The following is a 19469-nucleotide window of genomic DNA, read 5'->3' as shown; positions in this document are numbered from 1 at the left end:
GCGTATCAGGGTGCTATTCGGAGATATCTAATATGATTCATGATAGATTCACTGCCAAAGCAGTCATATGTTACATTTTTAAGTTATTTACATACACTGACAGTTTATAGGAACTAAACAATCACACCATCTGTAGAATTCGATAATACATCGATCGATATGTTTCATATTCACTGCGATCCTTCATTAAAAAAAAAAGCTAGGAAATAGAACTACTCTTTACTACTGGCATCGTATTGGTATATTTATCCTTAGGAATTATAGACTATATAGCCTGATCTCGCATCACCTATTATGTTTTCCCCAGTAGAAACTAGGTACGCGTATTACTCTAAATTTTCCGTTTCGCCTCTGGTACAGCAGGTAGATCGTACGTTTCTGGTACTTCATAAACAGCTATTCGAAAGGTCTTTTTCTGGCCTAAACTGTTTTAAGCAATCTGCTTTGTATGTACGTTCATGTGCTGGGACATATCTATCGACTATCAGGTACAGGGAATACTCATTTTAAAACCCAGGGAAAGGTTCGTAAGATAATTGAACTTGGTACAAATGAACACTGACAGAAATTGACTGAAGAATATCCTACAGAACGGCCAATCGCACATCGAGCATATAAAGCTTTTCTTTTCAAAATGATATAAAGTTATTTGTCATGAGTCTTAGACTATATCTATTCGGATTTCACCAGATGACTCCGTCACTGCCGGTTTCCAGTTATGAGTAACAAACGTCAAGGGTATCTCGTTTAAATCAGCTAGGCTTATTTTTCTCGATACATCCGAGTCAATAAGCTGAATTTAATGGTTCGACGTTAAAAAGCACATAAATCTCAGCTGCCGGTATTCATGATGTGGGAGACATAAACTGCGGACAGATGTGAAGTCGATCAGGTATGAACGAGGTACGAGACGAGTGGCGCAGGAGAGATAAAAGAAAAAAAAAGACAAAGGTATTAATTTAATGTGCAAGTTTTCCATCTGTATTCTGATCTCTCGATAGATCAGGGACTGAGAGGTTACACATCTATTTTCTGCCTCGATGTGTTGGCTTTGCTTTTAAAATAGTAGACCATAAGGACATGCTTTATCACATGTGGCGTAAATACACAGATTCATGTGTGTTACTACTGCGGCTGCTATTAGTTAGAAACGCTATTTTGTACAATATGTAACGCTGAACTACTACATACAGATGAAGGCTGATCATCAGCAATTAGCTAAAATGAGGCATTTAGTCAACCTCATCACACAAGGCAATACCATTTTTTAAAATATGTGGCTTTTTCCATCAGCTCTCGATTTTCACGCTTGATAACGACGAAAAAAATTAGACGTTTACAGACGACTTCGTGATGGGTGTTGTGAAGAAGTTATTCCAAATAGACAACCACGTAAGCACATCAGCTGGATCGGGCGTATATTTTTCTTCTACTAAAAAAGTTACTATAATGCCATCATATGTCGAAATCCGAAAAATTACCACAGCAACCTGAACTAACCAAAGTCGATAAAATTATTATTTTACCGGGGAGAGCTATCCATATGAGCCCGAATATTTATAGCGAGTGGCCTGCTCAAAAAGAACGCTATTTCATAAGAAGCTTGCCAGCGCGAGTTCTGTATTACGATACGACAGCACGGAAACTCACATAATACGGATTTATGTCCAAGCCTTAAATACCGAAATTGCGTTGCATGACTTACGCGTGAACGTATCTGTGTGCACGTTGTGTATAGAGCAGGATTCCAGGATGACATGGACAATGATCTCTTCTCTGGTTAGCCAATACGCAAAATATGCATATTAACTTTCTACATTGAAGATAAGATCAAATAGATAACCGAAGCTAAAATAGTAAACAGAAAGAAAAGCAAAATGTTGAAATTTAAAGTTGCCTTGACAACGATGGTGAGTTGGTCATCTAGTATTCAGGCGGACCGGGCTCAAAAACACGTGTTGCAAACGCCGACCATCTATAGGGGTGGATTGCTCACACCTAGATAATTAAATTACTTATATATGCTTGTCGACGAGAGGTTTTCTATCGTAGCCTAAACTTAACGAGGTGGTGTGCTTTTTTTCGTTTCTGCTAACTGAAAACAAGCCGCGGGATGATTTCTGTTCATAGAGGCAATACACAGATGCAGGCATTAGCTTATCTAACGAGAAATACTTAAACAAAAAAATGATCAAAATGTGGGTATCAAACATCTTGTGTACATACAATGTGCAACCATACGGTCGAAAAAAATTAGCTAACATTGAACAATGCTCCAATTTAGTAACACCAGCTACAACGACGTTAATTAATTAAATAACTAAGCATATACAAAAACATCTCCATGTGCATCTGTCAGTAGGAAGCTGTCTCAGTAAAGGGTGCATACACGAAGGGAAAGGCGCACTGTAGCATCGGCCCACTTTGTTATTATGTGGGCCAGCTGACCCACTGTGGTCATCAAGCAAGGGCTGTGTGTAATTAGTAGAATATCCAATAAACATTCGTTGAACTTTACGCAGGGCCTGAAACATTATCCTATGTAATTTACGTATAGCTGATAACAACCGAATTCTGTGTTCGTGTCCTAGAAATTTTTTAGCTAAAGCAGGGGACATTTTTTGGGCAGTGTCACGTCAGCCAATTTATGTATTTACACCTTCATTTAGATTTTTTTACTGGGGTAACTGACCCCTGCCACTTTCCGTAACATAAAATCACTAAGAGGCGTCGTTATAGCGCAACAGCGGGGGCCACACAATTAGCCATACTGAGACGCATAGATATTGAAATCGGTTTGATGCACATTGTGACTGAACGAGCTCTGCCCTGTTCGAGTCACGGCTCACTTACGAGGTTCATTTTAAACGTTTAGGTCTCTCCAGAGCTACAAAGCTCTAATACTCTATAGATCGCAAATGCGATTGTAGTAAATAAAGCAGCTAGCGTAAATAGGTCCATTAACTCTAGTACGTCAATGAATCACACATTAAAATTAGGTATACATTTTTTTCATTTAACTAGAAAATTTTCTATAGGTTCGTTCAATGAAATTCTGCTCCTGTGAATACCGTTCGCAGGTTGTCACCTGTTGGTGTCATGTTCTTGGTGATGTCTAAGGTAATCGAGATGAAAGACTTCTCCATTGTCGCCGGACAAGTCGGTATGTACACACTAACCGTAATACTCGGCCTTCTATTACATGGATTCATTGTCCTACCCGCAATCTACATGCTCATCATGCGACAAGAGCCGTTTACGTTCCTGCTCGATATGCTACAAGCGATCACCACAGCCTTTGGAACGGCCTCCAGGTTAGTTGTATTCATTCCTATTCGGTCTTTTTCAGGACAAACAACGAGTTAATTTTGCTGAAACATAGCGCTATATAACAGTGGTCATCGCTATGTAGCTAGGCGCTACAAACTGACTGTGAGTTAGACTATTACATTTACTATTATATAATTGAATGAAGAACACTTAAGTTCAGCCTCCGCTAGATAGATGATGCAATATCCTTGGCTATCATATCAAACGTACTAAACAAAGTTGGATATTTTTTTCCTGATAGAGTATATCCGTTTGAGCAAAGACGCTTAACCGTAGTACATGTTTTGTATACCATTCCGTCTATCAGTTCTATGGATCTCGCTAACCATTGTTTACTGAAATGACTTCCTGTAATATTTTACTTTGTTGTAATAAACGGTTTTTTTTTTTGTAAATTCGCAGTCGTTCTCTTCTGTTCCGTCATTAGAAAACATCATATGAATTCATTATACGATGACAAGCGTCAAGCATTACCAGATATTGTTCTTCTCAGACTTCGGATTTAAGAGGGATGTCACAACGGCTTTTCGAATTTATAGCTTGCCCTATGGTATCTAATATTTTTTTACCATTACATTGTAGCAATGTTTTTACCCAGCGATTCACATTCAACATCTTTTCTCGGTTCGTCGCTTGATGTGAGGCTGTTTATTGCACTCTAAGCAATGGATGACAGTTTCTCTGTGGATTTATCGATACGGATCAACGGTGCTTGTGTGGGATTCCTTCCAAACACGACGCCATTTTACGGTTGACGTCGTCACAGTATTAGCCTTTAAATAGTGCTAGTCTGATAAAACTAACAGTGCGGTAACCACTATTCAATAGGTGATGCGTTTGTACTTGTAATACTACCAATTTCGTTGCTGATTAATTGTATCTTAAAAGAAGCTGTGTAAGTTACTAGTAGAGCGGTAACTGTGGATCGCTTTTAAGAACGCACAAATACGATCCCCTGTAACTTGAAAGCTGAGTTACTTTTAAATTTCTCAAAAAAGGGAGTTTTTCACCTTACAAACGACTTCTATCAGCGTCGTCATTTATTCCTATCTCAATCAGCACCAAGTCATTATAGAAAAAATGTACAAACCTATGATATAAACAGATAGATAACGCTAGATAGGGCATTCCCTTTGCCCTTTGAATGCCGAAGGCTGCTGACTTAAACCCATAGCCCAGGGACATCGAGAGAGCCGGCTTTAAGCTTCCTTCGCTAAAACTCGCATTCTGGGTTAGTAGAAAACTGGCCATCGACCAAAATACACACGGTATTATTATTGTCGAACTATTACAGCGAAAATAATTATATTGCGGAGCCATGTGCGCGAGCAACGGCGTACACCGAATATAGTAAACCGCTACATCATATTTACATTACGTCGAATTTGTTGGGGGGTTCGTTCCCTTCTTTCCCCTGAAATGACTACATAGAAGACGATCTATGCGACTGCTATTCTCATGCATTTTATTTTTGCTATACGTGGTGACGACTGTGAAAGTCTGAAGTGAAATGCGATCACAGATAATTATAACGGGACAATCTAGTCAACAATATCTGTACGGCCTCCCTGAGGAACTTTGGCAAACATTAGACATATTAATATATACATACATATCATCGAAAACATTATATAACATAACATTATTAGGGATATACTGTAGCGAAAAAAATAATCAAAAATTTTTGCAACGGCATAGGAAATTAACAGCGATAGCATCAACGAATTGGCCGATGACAACGAATAGCGCTTTTTGATGATAGCCGTTCAACCTTCGTAGACTCGTAATTTTTCTGGGTTTCAAACGGCTTCTAATTATTTGCCGCCTGAATCGAGACTGTCTCGTTTGCTACAGCCACCTCTACATCAACGAACAAAAGACAGGACTGTTTAAATATCATAATAATTACTTCCACTTGAGTCTACTCATTGCCGAAATCACTTTGTTGGCGTGATGAGGAGGGCAAACATTTGACGTGTTGGCAATGCCGAGCGGAGTATGTGTTAAGTGCCGCTCGTTCAGGTCTATATGATATTGTTTCGACATGATTGGCTGTTTTACTTATGCTTCCGCTGAGGACAATGTGGTTTTAACACGATGAAGCATTACCGCTGTTTTTATTTCAACTACTAGTATACAGCTCTACGTGTTTAGGCATTTACGGAGACAAATTGAGAATACAAATAATTTAGCTAGACTTCTTCTTCGACGACTTCTTTGCGGCAGACTTCTTTTCATCATAGAAGTTGTACACCTTGTGGTCATGCGCGGTCAGCGAGGGGCTGTTTCGAGCGATACCACGGGCAAGATGCTCAGGGAACGAATGCTGGGAGGTGGTTTTGTGCACAGGCGCAGCTTGGGCTGTTACGTGAGGGCCTGCTGGGTGAGGAACATGGTATGCTTGTAGTGCTGTGGAGGGGACCGCGTGAACCTGAGGCTCAGCGTAGACCGCGTGCACGGCCGCTTGTCCTGCAGGCGCGGGTGCCGGATGGGCATAGTCTGGGTGAGGGTAACCCTCGGAGGCAAACCCAGGAGCTGCGTTTCCAGCATAAGCGTGTCCGTACGCCGACGCACCATGGGCAGCCACCTGGGCGAGGTCAGGATGAGCCGAAGGAACGTATTTGTGAGCCACCGGCTGGGTCACGCTGGCTGATTGAGCTACGCCATGAGCCTTGGGAGACTTCAAATACTCCCCATTCTGCACGTAACTGGTTGCAGCAGAAAATTCGAACTTCACCTTTTGACCGGGAACTGTATAGGGCGAACTCGTATATTTCTCAGCGACATGGGCAGGTGCTTTCGCGTATTGTGGCTGGGTTACGTACTGCACGTTTGCAGATGCGGGATAATTAAACTTAGCAGCAGCACCAGCAGCCGTCTGGTATTTCGCTTCGGGTGCTGCATAATGGTAGGCGCCAGGCTGCGCGTAGCCCGTGCTCTGCTTTTCATAAGCACCGGCTTGACCATACCGATGCTTAGCTGGAGCAGCAGGACCGGCCTGGCTGTGTCCTGTCTGCGTCTCGAATTGGGGCACGTACTGAACTTGTTGCTCTTCCTGTTGGGCAGGTGCGTACTGCGTTTGCTGGTCAGGGGTGACATACTGAATTTTCTGCTCGGCATCCGCACTAGTCGGGTACTTTTGAATGGCGCTCTGCGGGTAGCCTCTGTATTTTTCGGCATTTGGCTGTGTTTCGTAGGACTGATATTTTTCTGGCTGAGCCTGGACAGCCTGATATGCCTGGGGAGCAGTTTGGTATGTCTGATATTTGTTGGATTGAGGCGCCTCATACGTTTGGTATTTTTCAGTAACTGACGAAGGCGGATATGACTGGTATTTTTCCGCTTGGGGGACAGGTTGGTATGTCTGATACTTTTGTGCTTCAAATTCTTGACGGTATCCCTGATATTTCCTTTGAGGCGCAACATGTTGGTATGCTGCTGGCGTTGGTTGTTGGTATTTGTGAGCCTCATCGGTAGGTACATATTTGATGCTCTGTTCCTGTTCGGGACCTGACTGGTACCCATGGTACTTTGCGGCTTCCTCCTGGTTTACATAGCGGATCTCTGTTTGAGGTTCCTCATTTTGTCCCTCGACAGTGTATCTGTATTTGCTATCAGGCTGGGAAACAGCGTACTGTGGTGCGCTATTCTTGTCTGTTGTACTGTATCCATGGTATCCTTCGGAGGCATAGGCCTGCTCATCTTTGAATTCTGGAGCAGTAGCCTCCGAAGTTGCAACTGAAGCGGTCGCCGACGTCTGCGACTGAGGTCCGCGCACGTGCACACTGCTCCTTGCTTGCGTATCGTACGGGCTGTCGCCGTTTGGGGCCGGCGGGCCATGCGTAATTTGAATGTTGTACTCGTACGCTTCAGAGGGCAGATACCATATCGAACACACCATCAGTACTAAATGCAATAACACCGATGAATACGACTTCATCTTAGCAACAACGACGACAATTCTATAATTGCACGAACACAAGACAACTACTTACAAAGGGCCACAAACACGAAAAATACTAGAAAGGCACACTAGATGCGTGATGAAAAGCGAAGGAATAACAGTAAGGTAAAAACATATGATTTGCACAACTAGCGTACTGTAGTAACGACAACAGGAACAACCACGTAAAGACTAAGACAAAAGGAACAACTGAGACATACGAAAACGATGCCACTCGACAGTGGGACGATCGGACGACGTTCTCCTCGGGGATGACGCGCCATCGACCCTTATAGCCAAAAGCAGCGGCCGCCAGCCGGTGCCTCGCTAGCAGCTCGCCGGCGGCGCCCGCGAGCGAGTGGGTGCCGGGGGCCCAGTAGGAGCAGCGACCAGGGGCAAGGGGTTCGCTGCTTTGACAGACATGGCCACAGGCAGACTATTAGACAGATACTCAAGCAAGCCGCACCGACAACGACGACTGCAACAGCATCATCAGGAGCAGAGATAAACAGAACCTGCCCTATACTATACAAATACGTTGGGTAGGCAACTCAACGACTGACCATTACGTTTAGGCTAGTGTTAGCAAAACTATCTGTGACTAGATATGTGTTCTGATACACGCATCATGTGCATATTATAGCTATGCAAACAAACACAAGTAGGGGATGGAACCTGCTGGACGGAAAAGACGCTTAGGCAACACGATGGTTATGATATCGATGATAGTAAACCAAAGAAAAGCGGATACTGATTTGACGTTAAGCAACTACGCTTCGTCACGCATGTAGCAGCGGTATGCGACTGGCATTTAACTTTACAAGTAAGTGCACATGTCATTATACTACCAGAAATTTTGTCAGGAGTTAGTAAAAATCGCATTTATTTCTACTTTGGTATGGTGCCAGCAGGATTACATGTAAACAAATTATTTTACAGCTAGTTAAGCTACAAGTAGCATCGTAAGGTACACCTTCGTATTGCTATGTGGAAAACTCAAGATATTTGTAGTCAGAACGAGTCAGTCCACTGAGAGGTTGACATTGGCTCTATGGGATTGTTAGTCTTCAGGTGAGCCTAATAAAACAGGACAATTTTCGGCTATACCATTTGCAGTTCTATTAAATGCTATGATTAACGTCGATGCCTTATAACGGCTGACGCCGCTAGTTTGCTTTGATGTTGCCCCCGTCTGGCCGGCGTTATCACTGTCATTAGCAAAGATGTCACCTATTAGGTTCGCTCAATTCAAATAATTATACGGCTTACACGCATACTAATGAGATCACTACCCGAATAAGGTTGGATGCTTCAGTTACCCCTCATGATTCCTATCCTTTCATCTTAACCCTCCGTCCTTGAAATACCATCGGGTGATGAGGGGAGTCCATTTGTGGAGTGTGTGACATTCACACGAAGTTTAGAATAACGCACAGACCCATTTCCACCCATAACATAAATGTACGGTAGAAATAATTACTTTAATAACAAACAGTAGTACATAGCACAATGTTTATAAGTGAAAGAAGATACGCAACGTATTGTCTCGTGTACTACTTAAGCCTTTGGCATCACAATCGCCCTGTGACGGGCTTCCTACTTCCAAACCCAACCACTCAAGCCCACCTCTTTCTCACGGAGAATAACCCACTTTGTTACCGTCCCCTATAACACAGCTGTGTTACCTGTTTTTTTTTACCGCAGCTTCTCTTCCACTTCGTAGCGCAATGACATAGACATGTGTGACTCTTTAAAGAAGCAACAGAGTATTACGATAGCATACATGCGATTGCATTGTTTCCAACCATGACCGCTAATAACGATTCAATATGGCTCCAAACAGTGAAGGAACGAAGTGTCACAGTGAATTGTTTTTTTAATTGTCAAATCAGATTTTGTAATAATTGAAGGCTTCGTGTAAAATTTCACAAGTGAACAGCGCAATATATTGCAAACAGTTTGCATCATATGGGCTCCTTGAATATATATATATATATATAACTAGTTCGACAAACTTGCCAAGTTCCCTTGAGATGGCACCAGAGGTCGTGACGTCTATTTGTCCCGTATATCCTTTGAACATTTTTATTAAGTTTGATTCAGTATTGGATTGTCGAAGAGTTATAACCGTTGCTGATTTATCCTTAAGTTGTGCACCATTTCATGGCCGATGACATTTGGTCATCGCGCAAAATGTTTTTTTAATAATTGTGATGGTGAAAGGTTCACAAGTTCCGGTCAGTTCTTTTCGATGGCTCGTTCTAATGTTGTTGATAGTAGAGGTGTGAATCAGTTGTTTCGCGAGGTGGCAGTAACTCGATTCTTTCTTAGTTTCCGCAAACACATAGCGCCATCTTTTTTGACGTCAATCTAGGCTTTGCCATAAATTATACAGCACAGTTTTAGATTTTCCTATGTAATCGATTTTTCATCAGCCCCGATCAACCGATTTGAGAATAGTTGCGTTTCTGTAGGGTTTGCCAGATAAGAATACAACCGAGCAAATCATTACGCGTCCATTCGTGTGGCACTGGAACGTCAAGCTTTTATGCGGTTTTTCTCAGATAGTCTTAAAACTGTTTGATCCTATATTGGTAGTAGTTCACGTGTTGATCTTGCTTAGCTTTCGCAATGGTTTCATCAATGTTTCCCGTAATTCCTACTACGAGGAGCATCTTTCATATGGAAGTTTCCAGAACGAAAGCGACACATCATTTTTGAATCGTTTCTTCCGATAGCGCACCTTGACCATAAACAGCAAACATTTTGTCTATGTATCTGGGCAGCGTTTGTGCTTTTACCGTAACAAACATGTGCAATATAGGAATTTTTTGTAAAAAATAAACATCGCATAACTTGAAAGGTGCTCTATTTTAACTTCAAGTAAAAACATTTCAACAAATTATGACATTTAGTACTGCCAAATTTCAGCTTTCAAATGAGACCAACGCCGATCCATATAACCTGAGATAGGTGACTTGAAAGTTATCTAGTTAGAAGATCGAGCAATATAGTTTCGACAAGCCAATATTTTCCGAGTAGATGCGTCTGTCCCATGACTTGTGAATGATATACACTCTAACGGGGCCTGTCGTAATTAACTGACGCTTTCTATCGTACCATATGCATGCGTATCCATTTGAGCCTGCGAAAAGCCATCTTGTTTGGCATACTATAGAATAGTTCGCTTGAAAGTAAACATAAGATTTTGGTTTATGTGAAATAGGTGTAAGGACGACAAAGGTAAACAAAAGGCCGAAGAACAGGTGATCCATTGATACGGACAACGGATACGCGGACACACAATACAAGATATGGCCTACAAAAAACTCACGAAAGCCAAAGCAATTAAGTTAGTTTGTTATTGAATATTTCAAGACACTCTGCACCTCGGTAGCCTCAAAAAGTTTTTAAAAATGCTTTTTAAAAACTTTTTACTAAGCATTCCGATCCAAGGGATGTTCTAACCCAAGCAAAAAAGCCCTTTATCTGGATTGCTTTAGTTATACTTAGTTAATAAGCTGTTTACTAAAAGTACGTAATCGTGGAGCAAGTAGATAATAATTAAGTAAATTTTTTTTTAATCTTAGAGACACGAGTTGAATCGCTAGCGGCGGCTTCAGAGCAGACGGCGGCTTCAAAGCAGGGTTCGGTGAACGTTTAGCAATGGTGTCACCCAAAATCGAATACGGCATCCAACTGCTGCGATTAAGCGTGCTACTTGTGATACCATTGCAGTTATATGACTGAAACGTTGATTCTCGATGAAGACGAAGGCCTATAGAATTAAGAGCGTGCTTCGTCACATCGACAAAGCAGGGCCAATAAAAGGAACGTGATCTAAAAAAAGCTGAATGAAGAAGTGTGCTTTTCTTCTCGAACGGTTCCTGATACTATCGGCAGGAGAGGATTAATGGGGTTTTACGAAGAAAGAAATCTTCCGTTTCAAGTCCTACCTGTGGCTGAAAACCAGCAGTACAATAAGATGCAACAAACTATCAACAGATCATCAGTGGGTTTAACTAAATCAAATAATATAGTACATTAGTAGTAGCGATTAATATAGTAACCATGCTGCCAAAAAAGACGCAACATAGCCCCTAACGAGGGTCAATGGTTCTTACAAAACCAAGACTGTTTGTTATATATATATGTATGAAAAAAAGATTCAAAAAGCAAAAGGGAGCTAGCCATGTACAAGGAGTTGCTTGCTCGTCGGCATCTCCCCTTTTTGGGGTGAGTTAGCATTGGTTTCCACTACTACTCCTACTACTAGTAGCTATAGGAAAGACCAGACAGACGACACAATCGTCAACACAATATCGACCGCACGGCGTTACATTATAATATTTCTATGGGTATTTTGACGCTATGCCAAATAGATTTGATTATAGGCGTTGCTATTATACAAACAAGTTTTTTATTTCTTTGAGCAATCAGTATAACAAAGGCCTTTGTTATAACATTACCTGTAAACCTTAATGTATGTAAAGCAAATAACCACTCGGTAATGGACTATTCGAAATTATTACTACGACGACCATCATCACTACGACATTTATCACCATAACGCGGCTATAATGACGCTGTTACGATATGGGTATAAATTGTAACGGTTACGTTTTAGAGGACTTGATGGTTGCGCCCTAGGGAATCATTGGCCAACATTAACAAGCTGATGTCTTTAAAAAAAAAAAAACTAATCTTCAACCTAAACAAAATACCTACTATCATAGTAGATGTGGATCAAAACCGTCACAGTCACACGAGCAGTTGCATGCGTCTATAGAATATAGCTAAGTGGTTTCATTGGGAGAAAAAATTAACGTATTAAAGAATGAGGACTTTTTTGTTTTTGGAGTTCCGGATCGCTATTTCCATGACGGGATCGATAGTTGAATATATAATACAGTACGCACAGGCAACGCCACTAGAAAGAATAAGCTTATGAGGGTCGATCAACATGGTTTTCCATGTTTCGTTACGGCAAACGATAATACCGCTGGCTGTTGTATAACACGTTCATCGTTCGGCAGCTTCATTCAGATCGAGCAAAGTTGGAACGTGTCGTGCATTCTATTCGTTAGCGTCCCTTGTTTTAAACAGTTTCCAGTAGGTCCGTCCTATATCTCCAGTGTTTTCGCCGGACGGAGGAGCAGAACAATAGCAGAAAGAATATCAGCGCACTGCAGCAGCTACATACGCCGAGCGCTAGCGATCTGTCTGTATGAGGTATTACGTATGAGCGCCGGATAATATGGCGGTATGGGGGAAGGTCGACGGTAGTTTTACTTGCTTTGTGCTTTACTATCGTATCTTTACGTCTGGTCTCGCGCTGTGCATTGGTCGCATTCAACCCGATATCGTCGTTCGCTCAGATGGTCTAAATATTGCAGCATGCAACGAAAGTAAGCAATAATAGCGATACTAATATATGATGGTGCTACGTTCGACTGCCGATGCAATCAGCATTGGCCAGTGTGTTCAGGGGCCAAGGGGTCACTGTGGATGACCGACGGGAATGCACCTACGACTGGTGGACCTAAAAAAGCATCTCCTGCTGCAGCTCTTCCCAACAAATTTCTTGTTCAGATAGCGTCAGACGCAAGTGGACAGTCTGCGCCACACAAATGGGGGGAGGCCAACGTACCTCAACAATACGAACGCGACAAAAATATCGGCGCCAAATTCGAAAAGGAAAAAGAAGATATCATTAACGCACGCATCGTGGAATATTATATCACTGCCGCATAAGGCAGCCAAATATAGAATACGAACAGAATCGCCACAGATGCACGACAGATATTAGTGTTCGATCTTGGCGGCAGCAGCGGTGGCGGTAACAATAACAACAACAGTAAAGGCACGCCATATTATGAGTAGCTCAAGGTAAAAAAAGACCAACATATTCGAAGCGATGCATCTGTTTGTCGTCTGCAAATGCCTCGCGTCTCTCCAAACGAGTACGACAAAACACATAAAACAGGTCGCTACACTGTGCAGGGGGTTATTCTATAGTAGTCAAGCTCTGAAGGTTTGCTATTGATATATTTGCTGTTACAAATAAAATCCTTTACATGTTTTAGCTAAGGACGCCGTAATAGATCCGGTGCAGTTTTACATGATATAGACGCAATTGGGCAGTGGTATACCTTTTAAGCGGAGAAGATTGCCGTGTGGTCTGTGTTCGAGCCTCAACACAAGCACACTTCGATCCTTCAATATGATTCGTGCAATAAAAAAGTGGCTTATTCCAGCAATGTTTTCTCTTGTTCGTTCTTCTCAGTTCGATATAGTGGCTCTTTTGTGAAATAGTGTGTAGCGGCACCGAAAACTGTCATAGAAAAAACCGAAAATCAATTATCGAAAACTTCTGAGGCGGTTTACTGGAATTTTCGGTTTTCTTCAACTTTGCCAGTTACCTTTAAACCTTAAAAAGTTACGTGAAAATAAGGCTGCAAAAAGCTGCAATAGCCCCGCATGAAACTTCGAGGTACATCAGAATATAGGGTTGATTTATTTATAATGTATAATATCAGCCGGAAAAGACAAGCTGATCAAGTTCCGCCAATCGAGGCGAACGTCGAAGGGGCCCAGCTCAAGCAATGGTGCAAAGCACAAAAAAGGGTGAAGCAAAAATGATCAACTATAAAAAGCTCCTCATTGATAATCGATGAAGCGCTTTATTGACCCGCGCTAATACCTGTGAATGCTATCTCTGTAAAACAAAAAGCTATGGGCAACCTAAGCTTTTTCTGTTCGTGATTTGCTAAAAACCTCGGAAGCAATATGGCTACAACTGAAGCTAGTTAACTACAACTTCCCAGCATTGTGTACAACGGTAAGACAACAAATTTTTCTATTGCTTGATGACATAGAGAACCGATGCGGAAGTCATGCATCGACCGGGTTCGAATCAGTCGCGTAGTACTTACCGAGACGTATTGGATAATGTTTCCGTACTATCTGACACTGACAAAGATCTACCACCTTATTTTCAGATTCATTAGTTCGCGGCTGATTAATTTACTGCTGAGTTGTAGAGAGCATAGGCATATAGTATCTTCATAAAATACGTGCTGACCTTTACTGTCCTATAATCACTAAAGAGTTTATTATAATAGGGCGGTAGTTATCAAAGAACAGTATATTTGCCAAGGCCAACTTTCATCTCGTCTACAAGTATGACTGTCCACTAACAGCGGCAATAGAACTATTAAAGTCACACGACGACTCGCCGAAGCGATAGACAAGAAATAAGGGGTAGACTCGATCATTTCCGAGCGTGATCCAGGGTAACAACGGCAGCCCGGCGTACTTTTTGTAAATACAAATAATAGCAGCATTAGCAATCCTGGAGCCGCTGCCACATTTGGAAGCCTTAACAGTCCCGGCCTGGCTGACGAACTTTTTTCTAATATATGTAAACGGTATCGTTAGAAATTATTCATCGGCATTGCTGTAGCACCAGGAGATAAACACAAAAAAAAAAGGAAAATTCGAAGAAAACCGACGGTTGTGCAAGTTTCATATATACACATGTCCCGCCGGCTCGGTTGATTGGTTGGGGTTTATGCAGTTCGTGACGGTATTGCCGTATTTGTTTATAGACGATGTGGAAAGAATTTGCCGTTCGCGCTACTGTTGTAATTCAGTACAGAAAATAGTACGCGCTTTCCCCCTGTTGAAATATCCCACAGACCCTCTACGAGAAGTGTAGAAAAAAACGTATTTGTAACGGAAAATTTCGATCAATTGTTTTAATAAAATTCATCTATTATTCGATAGAAGTTCTTCCAGGTGAAAACTAAGATTGCAAATTGCGAACAAAATGACGTATCTGTCAGAGTCTGAGTTGCCTTACCTCAAAATAAAGACAGACATGTAAGAGTTTATCAAATCGCGGTAGCATCTTGTCTGTACGATTTATAATGTAGATGATTTGTACAGCTTTGGACTTCGCGTTAAATTATTATAATTTTTGCATTAACTTAATTTATTACAAAAAAACATTTGCGCTTGTCATATGTTCTCAACTATACAGCCATTTAAATCTACCCGTCAATATAATGCCAATTGTAACGTCGTGTCCCTGTGATAGCTTATCGGATAACGTATTTGCGTACTAATCCTAGGAACACGACGTGGCCTTAGTCCGAAGTCGACGGCCCGTTTTGTGCTGGAAGACAGCCAGCCAGCCAGCCGTTCGATGGAACGCCGAACGTAAAACTCGAAACGCTGCACGAGTTCAGTAACGAATTCGATATATCGCCAAATGTTCATGGATCCGCTAATATCACGCTCATTAAAAATGTACGGCTAGCACGTATGTGAATTAACATTAAGCAGCGGGGATCTATCTGCAAAAGTGATCCTCATATTCCGATTGGCGTAAGTACGTATCGTAACCAATGTAGTTTTCTCTATACCTAGAAACTGGGAATAAATTTGGAGAAATTGCAATTTAATAACCGTTCTGAGATAAAATGAATTACGCTACGATGGTCAGACGGCGACGCCTGATAGAGGCCGTCTTGTATACTTCAGAAAATCTATACGAGAGTAGCCAGCTATTTTCGGTGCAGGGGACGAAGTATTGCACTTCCACTAGAGTTGACGTTTACGATTTACTTGATGTTCAGGTCAAAGTAAACCTCAGAAACGGAATCCCTCCGACGAAAGTTGTCCAAAATGGGACAGGAGCAGACAAAACATACTGTTTGTTAGAAATGATTTAGCGTTGTACTAACTGCATCTTGAGAATCCCCAACGAATGTAGACTTTCTTGAATCAGCCATAGCTCAACCAATCTCACCAACTCCTGCATTTAGAACGCAGCGAATGAAAAGTATGTCTTCTAAGCACTGAAAAGCTGATTACAAATTAGTTAAGCCAGTCACTATTTGTGCTCGTTCCTTCAATTGCATCTTTCGAAAGAAAGACTCGTCCCAGTAAATGTTTAGCAAACGTTTCTTACGAAATTTTCTTTGTCTGCGAATTCTGTTAAAAATAAGCATGTCATCATAATGCCCCTTGTCTGTTATTTTCCACATGTAGTTAACAAGGAGAAATTATCTCAACATTCCTTTTTAGGCAAACCTGTTTGGTAATCCGTATGTGTTATCTACGCTGTAAGACTCGCTGTTGCCATACTGGGTCGAAACAGATAAGAAGTATGCCTTTTCTTTTTTTTCTTTTTTTCTTTAAACCAGCCTATCTAATGCTGAATGATTGCACTGCTCTAACTCGCTTAACATTTTCAGTTCAATGTCTAATTATTTAAACATGAAACTATTGTAAAAATACGTTTGGACTGTATGTCTCATATTCATTAGATAACGCTATTAACCCGAGGCAGAGTGATTCTTGGTTTTAAGAGGTTGCCCACAGGTCGTTATAGATCTCGGTATAGTTATGGATGGGTAACGAAATACTCATCAACTAATAAACATATAGATGAACATATAGAAACTAACATATATATATGGTGTCAAAGCTAATTCGGGCATAAAGTCAACCTTTGAAGAACGTGGCCTCTGGATGAAAAAAGTTCTACGTATTACAGGAGCGCACCCATATTTCTCTCGAATTACCTTGGCCATGTCGTAATCTATAAGTCAATCTATAATCAATCAAATGGTTGTAGGTTAAATTGAAGGTAAATAACCAACTGGCAACAGCGTCAAAGCGGCAGGGTGTTCAATGGCTATCGTTGACCAGCCGATGCAGCGTACTCACATTTAACTTCATCCCATCTCATATTTGATCTTCCAGGACCTACGAGATCTCCATGTCATACGTGGTTACATATAACATATAAGTTAAGATGAGAGCCTTTTTTAGGTCGTTGCCGATCGACGTGCAACACTGATTTATTAATTATTACTGTATACGTATACAAGATATCTAAAGAACCCCAATCAACCAGAAAATAGATGAGTACTTATTGAGGTCCTAAGACCATATCCACAAACCACGTGAAGTTCCTGGGGTGCCTCGATAGCAAAACAGAATAGAAATATAGAAGCGTCGTTACATAACGGTTCACTTCTCGGCTAAGACGAGGCAACAGAATTCCAGCGCTTGTTTACCCAACTTTGAATCGTATAGTAATACTAACAGTAGTACACCGCTATCGTGACAAAATTAAAAAGTATGTATATATATATATATATATCCTCGTAGAAGAATCCAACGGAGAACGGAAAACATGCCGAATCATCTAAGGTCATTCAGGCATACCATCTGACAGTCGTCCCCATTGGCCTGATTCATCATGTGATTGCCACTGTCATTATTTCGCCCAGAGAGATAAATCATATCATTAGACCCTTTTCGCCTCTTTCTTTAGTTCGGAACTAGATAGATCGTTCCTCAAGTATAGCGTAAACATTTGCAATACAAGTGTGTACCCCGTAGAAACGCGATGATTGACTAATGTTACTGAACCCATCTCCAGCTAATTAACTCGGTTCAACATATATATATATATAGATTAGCCAATTTAGGAACAGTCAATGTGTTTACCACATTTCTTCACATATATAGTATAATGAACTTGAGTAAGTATGCTTAGTATTATTTTCTTTATCAACTATACTGAATAACACAATTTATTTTTTATAAACAAAAAATGATAAAAATATTAGTAAAAAATATTTCCACTTAGAAAGAATTGTTTTCCTCCGTCTAACAGCGATTGGTTTAATAAAAGCCATGATAAAATCCTAATGTCACGTTGATTTGAGGATATTCGACGATCACATGAGCTATATAGATTAAATAGTTTTATTTATAGATGATGCTTCGGTACGGCGTTTCCTTGTAACTTCTACCGCCGTCTTTGAAGTCGTTCATTTTCTTGTTCACTAGTGACTCCGGCCTTATTCGAGCAGCCTGACGGCCGGTTCACGATGAATGCTCAACTGTTTTTATATGTAGGGTTTGTCTGGATGGACGCTGACGTATCAACAAAACTTTACACGAGTCAAGACACATCGAAGCCAACCGGCGTGTATGATACACAAGAATAATAGAAATGGATCAAATCTGCAATTCCAGTAGTTTGTCGCATAGACTCATCACAAAAGACAAAACAGGAAAGCTTACATTGGTGTTATCGGATGCAAAATTACGATAACTAGAATAACAGAATTCAATTTAAACAATGCTTTATCCATACGACGAAGTAGCGCTTCAAGGGCCCTCATGTGCTTAATCACCACGAACAGTTATTCTGTGCTTTATCTGTCTTCCATTTAACTGCATAGATTCTAACACAATCTAATATACATATGGGAACATCGGCGTTCATGTTAGCAGTAGCAGTTGTCGCTACTGCTCCTGCTAACTAGTTCGTAACGAGCTATTTTTCCCTCCAGGGAACGACCCGATAGTGCCTGCTCGTGAACGCCCCTTGAACAGCATTCGCTGTCGAATTTTCCCTTTATGCCTTCTCGGCTCTCGTTCTTGGCCTGAGTAAGTCGCAAACAGCAGCGTATTGTTGTCACATGTCGGGGGTAGCGGAACGACCCACAAAGAGAAGACAGTAGCAAGCGACCCACGACATAAAGACATTGCGTCATCGGTGATACCCCAGTTGATAGAACAGGTTTTGCTTTTGTTTATGCAGTTATCGTTATGCTTATATTACTATTATTGTCTCATTTTGTTAAAGTATTTGCGGGCTGGATAGGTCACGGTATAATTACGGATTGCGGTAACTGTTTTAACGAAACGCCAGACAGAGCATCATCATCTCAGCATGACAGCGCCTATTAATATGTCTGTGTGTGTTCGCCGGCATCGCTTGCGGTTCGTTGCCTCCAAACTTATACATAAGTTTGAAGGCGAAGCGCACGCAGAAGTATTTCGACTTGAACAGTGCAATAGAAAAGTTGTAAATAGAATTCGATTGCTATAAGGGGCGCATTCCTGTAGTTTAGGGACAAAAACCTATTTTGAAGTTGTTACCTTGCTTTTCGCTGATATTTTCCCAAGCCTAACTGAATATTCATGGAGTCTAAGTGAAGACTGCGAGGGCATCTGCGAAGTAAGAACTAGTTTGGGTTCGCCCGAAGTTTGAATAGGCTTTTCATCGACATCGAATAAATCCAGAATGAAAAAGAATCTCCTCAGGTATATTCATCTACAATATGTTCATACATCGGAGATGACATGGCTTGCAAAACGAACA

The 19469-nt window shown here is 41.2% G+C and overlaps 2 protein-coding genes across 18 annotated transcripts in view; one reads left to right on the top strand and one right to left on the bottom strand.

Moving 5' to 3' along the window:
* Positions 1-19469, top strand: part of LOC111250301 (excitatory amino acid transporter 3-like) — a 152352-nt gene that overhangs the window by 66116 nt on the left and 66767 nt on the right. For 16 of the 17 annotated variants that reach the window (XR_015326325.1, XM_086986969.1, XM_086986970.1 and 13 more), the window contains one exon: positions 3081-3314. Coding sequence is in view for 16 of the 17 variants with exons in the window: in XM_086986969.1 (XP_086843095.1) it covers positions 3081-3314 (234 nt within the window). In the remaining variant the exon portion in view is untranslated. Of the gene's footprint in view, positions 1-3080; positions 3315-16366; positions 17036-19469 lie in introns of those variants that run through there. The other variant, XM_086986984.1, reaches the window with a different exon arrangement.
* On the bottom strand, positions 4773-7688 carry LOC111250300 (uncharacterized). Its single transcript, XM_086986985.1, has 2 exons — positions 7495-7688; positions 4773-7292 (listed from the first exon to the last, which is right to left on the bottom strand). The coding sequence occupies exon 2, from the start codon at positions 7268-7270 to the stop codon at positions 5519-5521; it is 1752 nt and encodes a 583-aa protein (XP_086843111.1). The 5' UTR covers positions 7271-7292; positions 7495-7688; the 3' UTR covers positions 4773-5518.

This window comes from Varroa destructor, unplaced genomic scaffold, assembly GCF_002443255.2.
Source record: "Varroa destructor unplaced genomic scaffold, Vdes_3.0 BEIS01000004.1, whole genome shotgun sequence".
Classification (NCBI taxonomy): Eukaryota; Metazoa; Arthropoda; class Arachnida; order Mesostigmata; family Varroidae; genus Varroa; species Varroa destructor.
This window is presented reverse-complemented; position numbering and strand designations above follow the sequence as displayed.

Bases quoted from the DNA above. Each gene is read 5' to 3' on its own strand.
- LOC111250300 (XM_086986985.1), bottom strand. From the start codon at position 7,270: ATGAAGTCGTATTCATCGGTGTTATTGCATTTAGTACTGATGGTGTGT.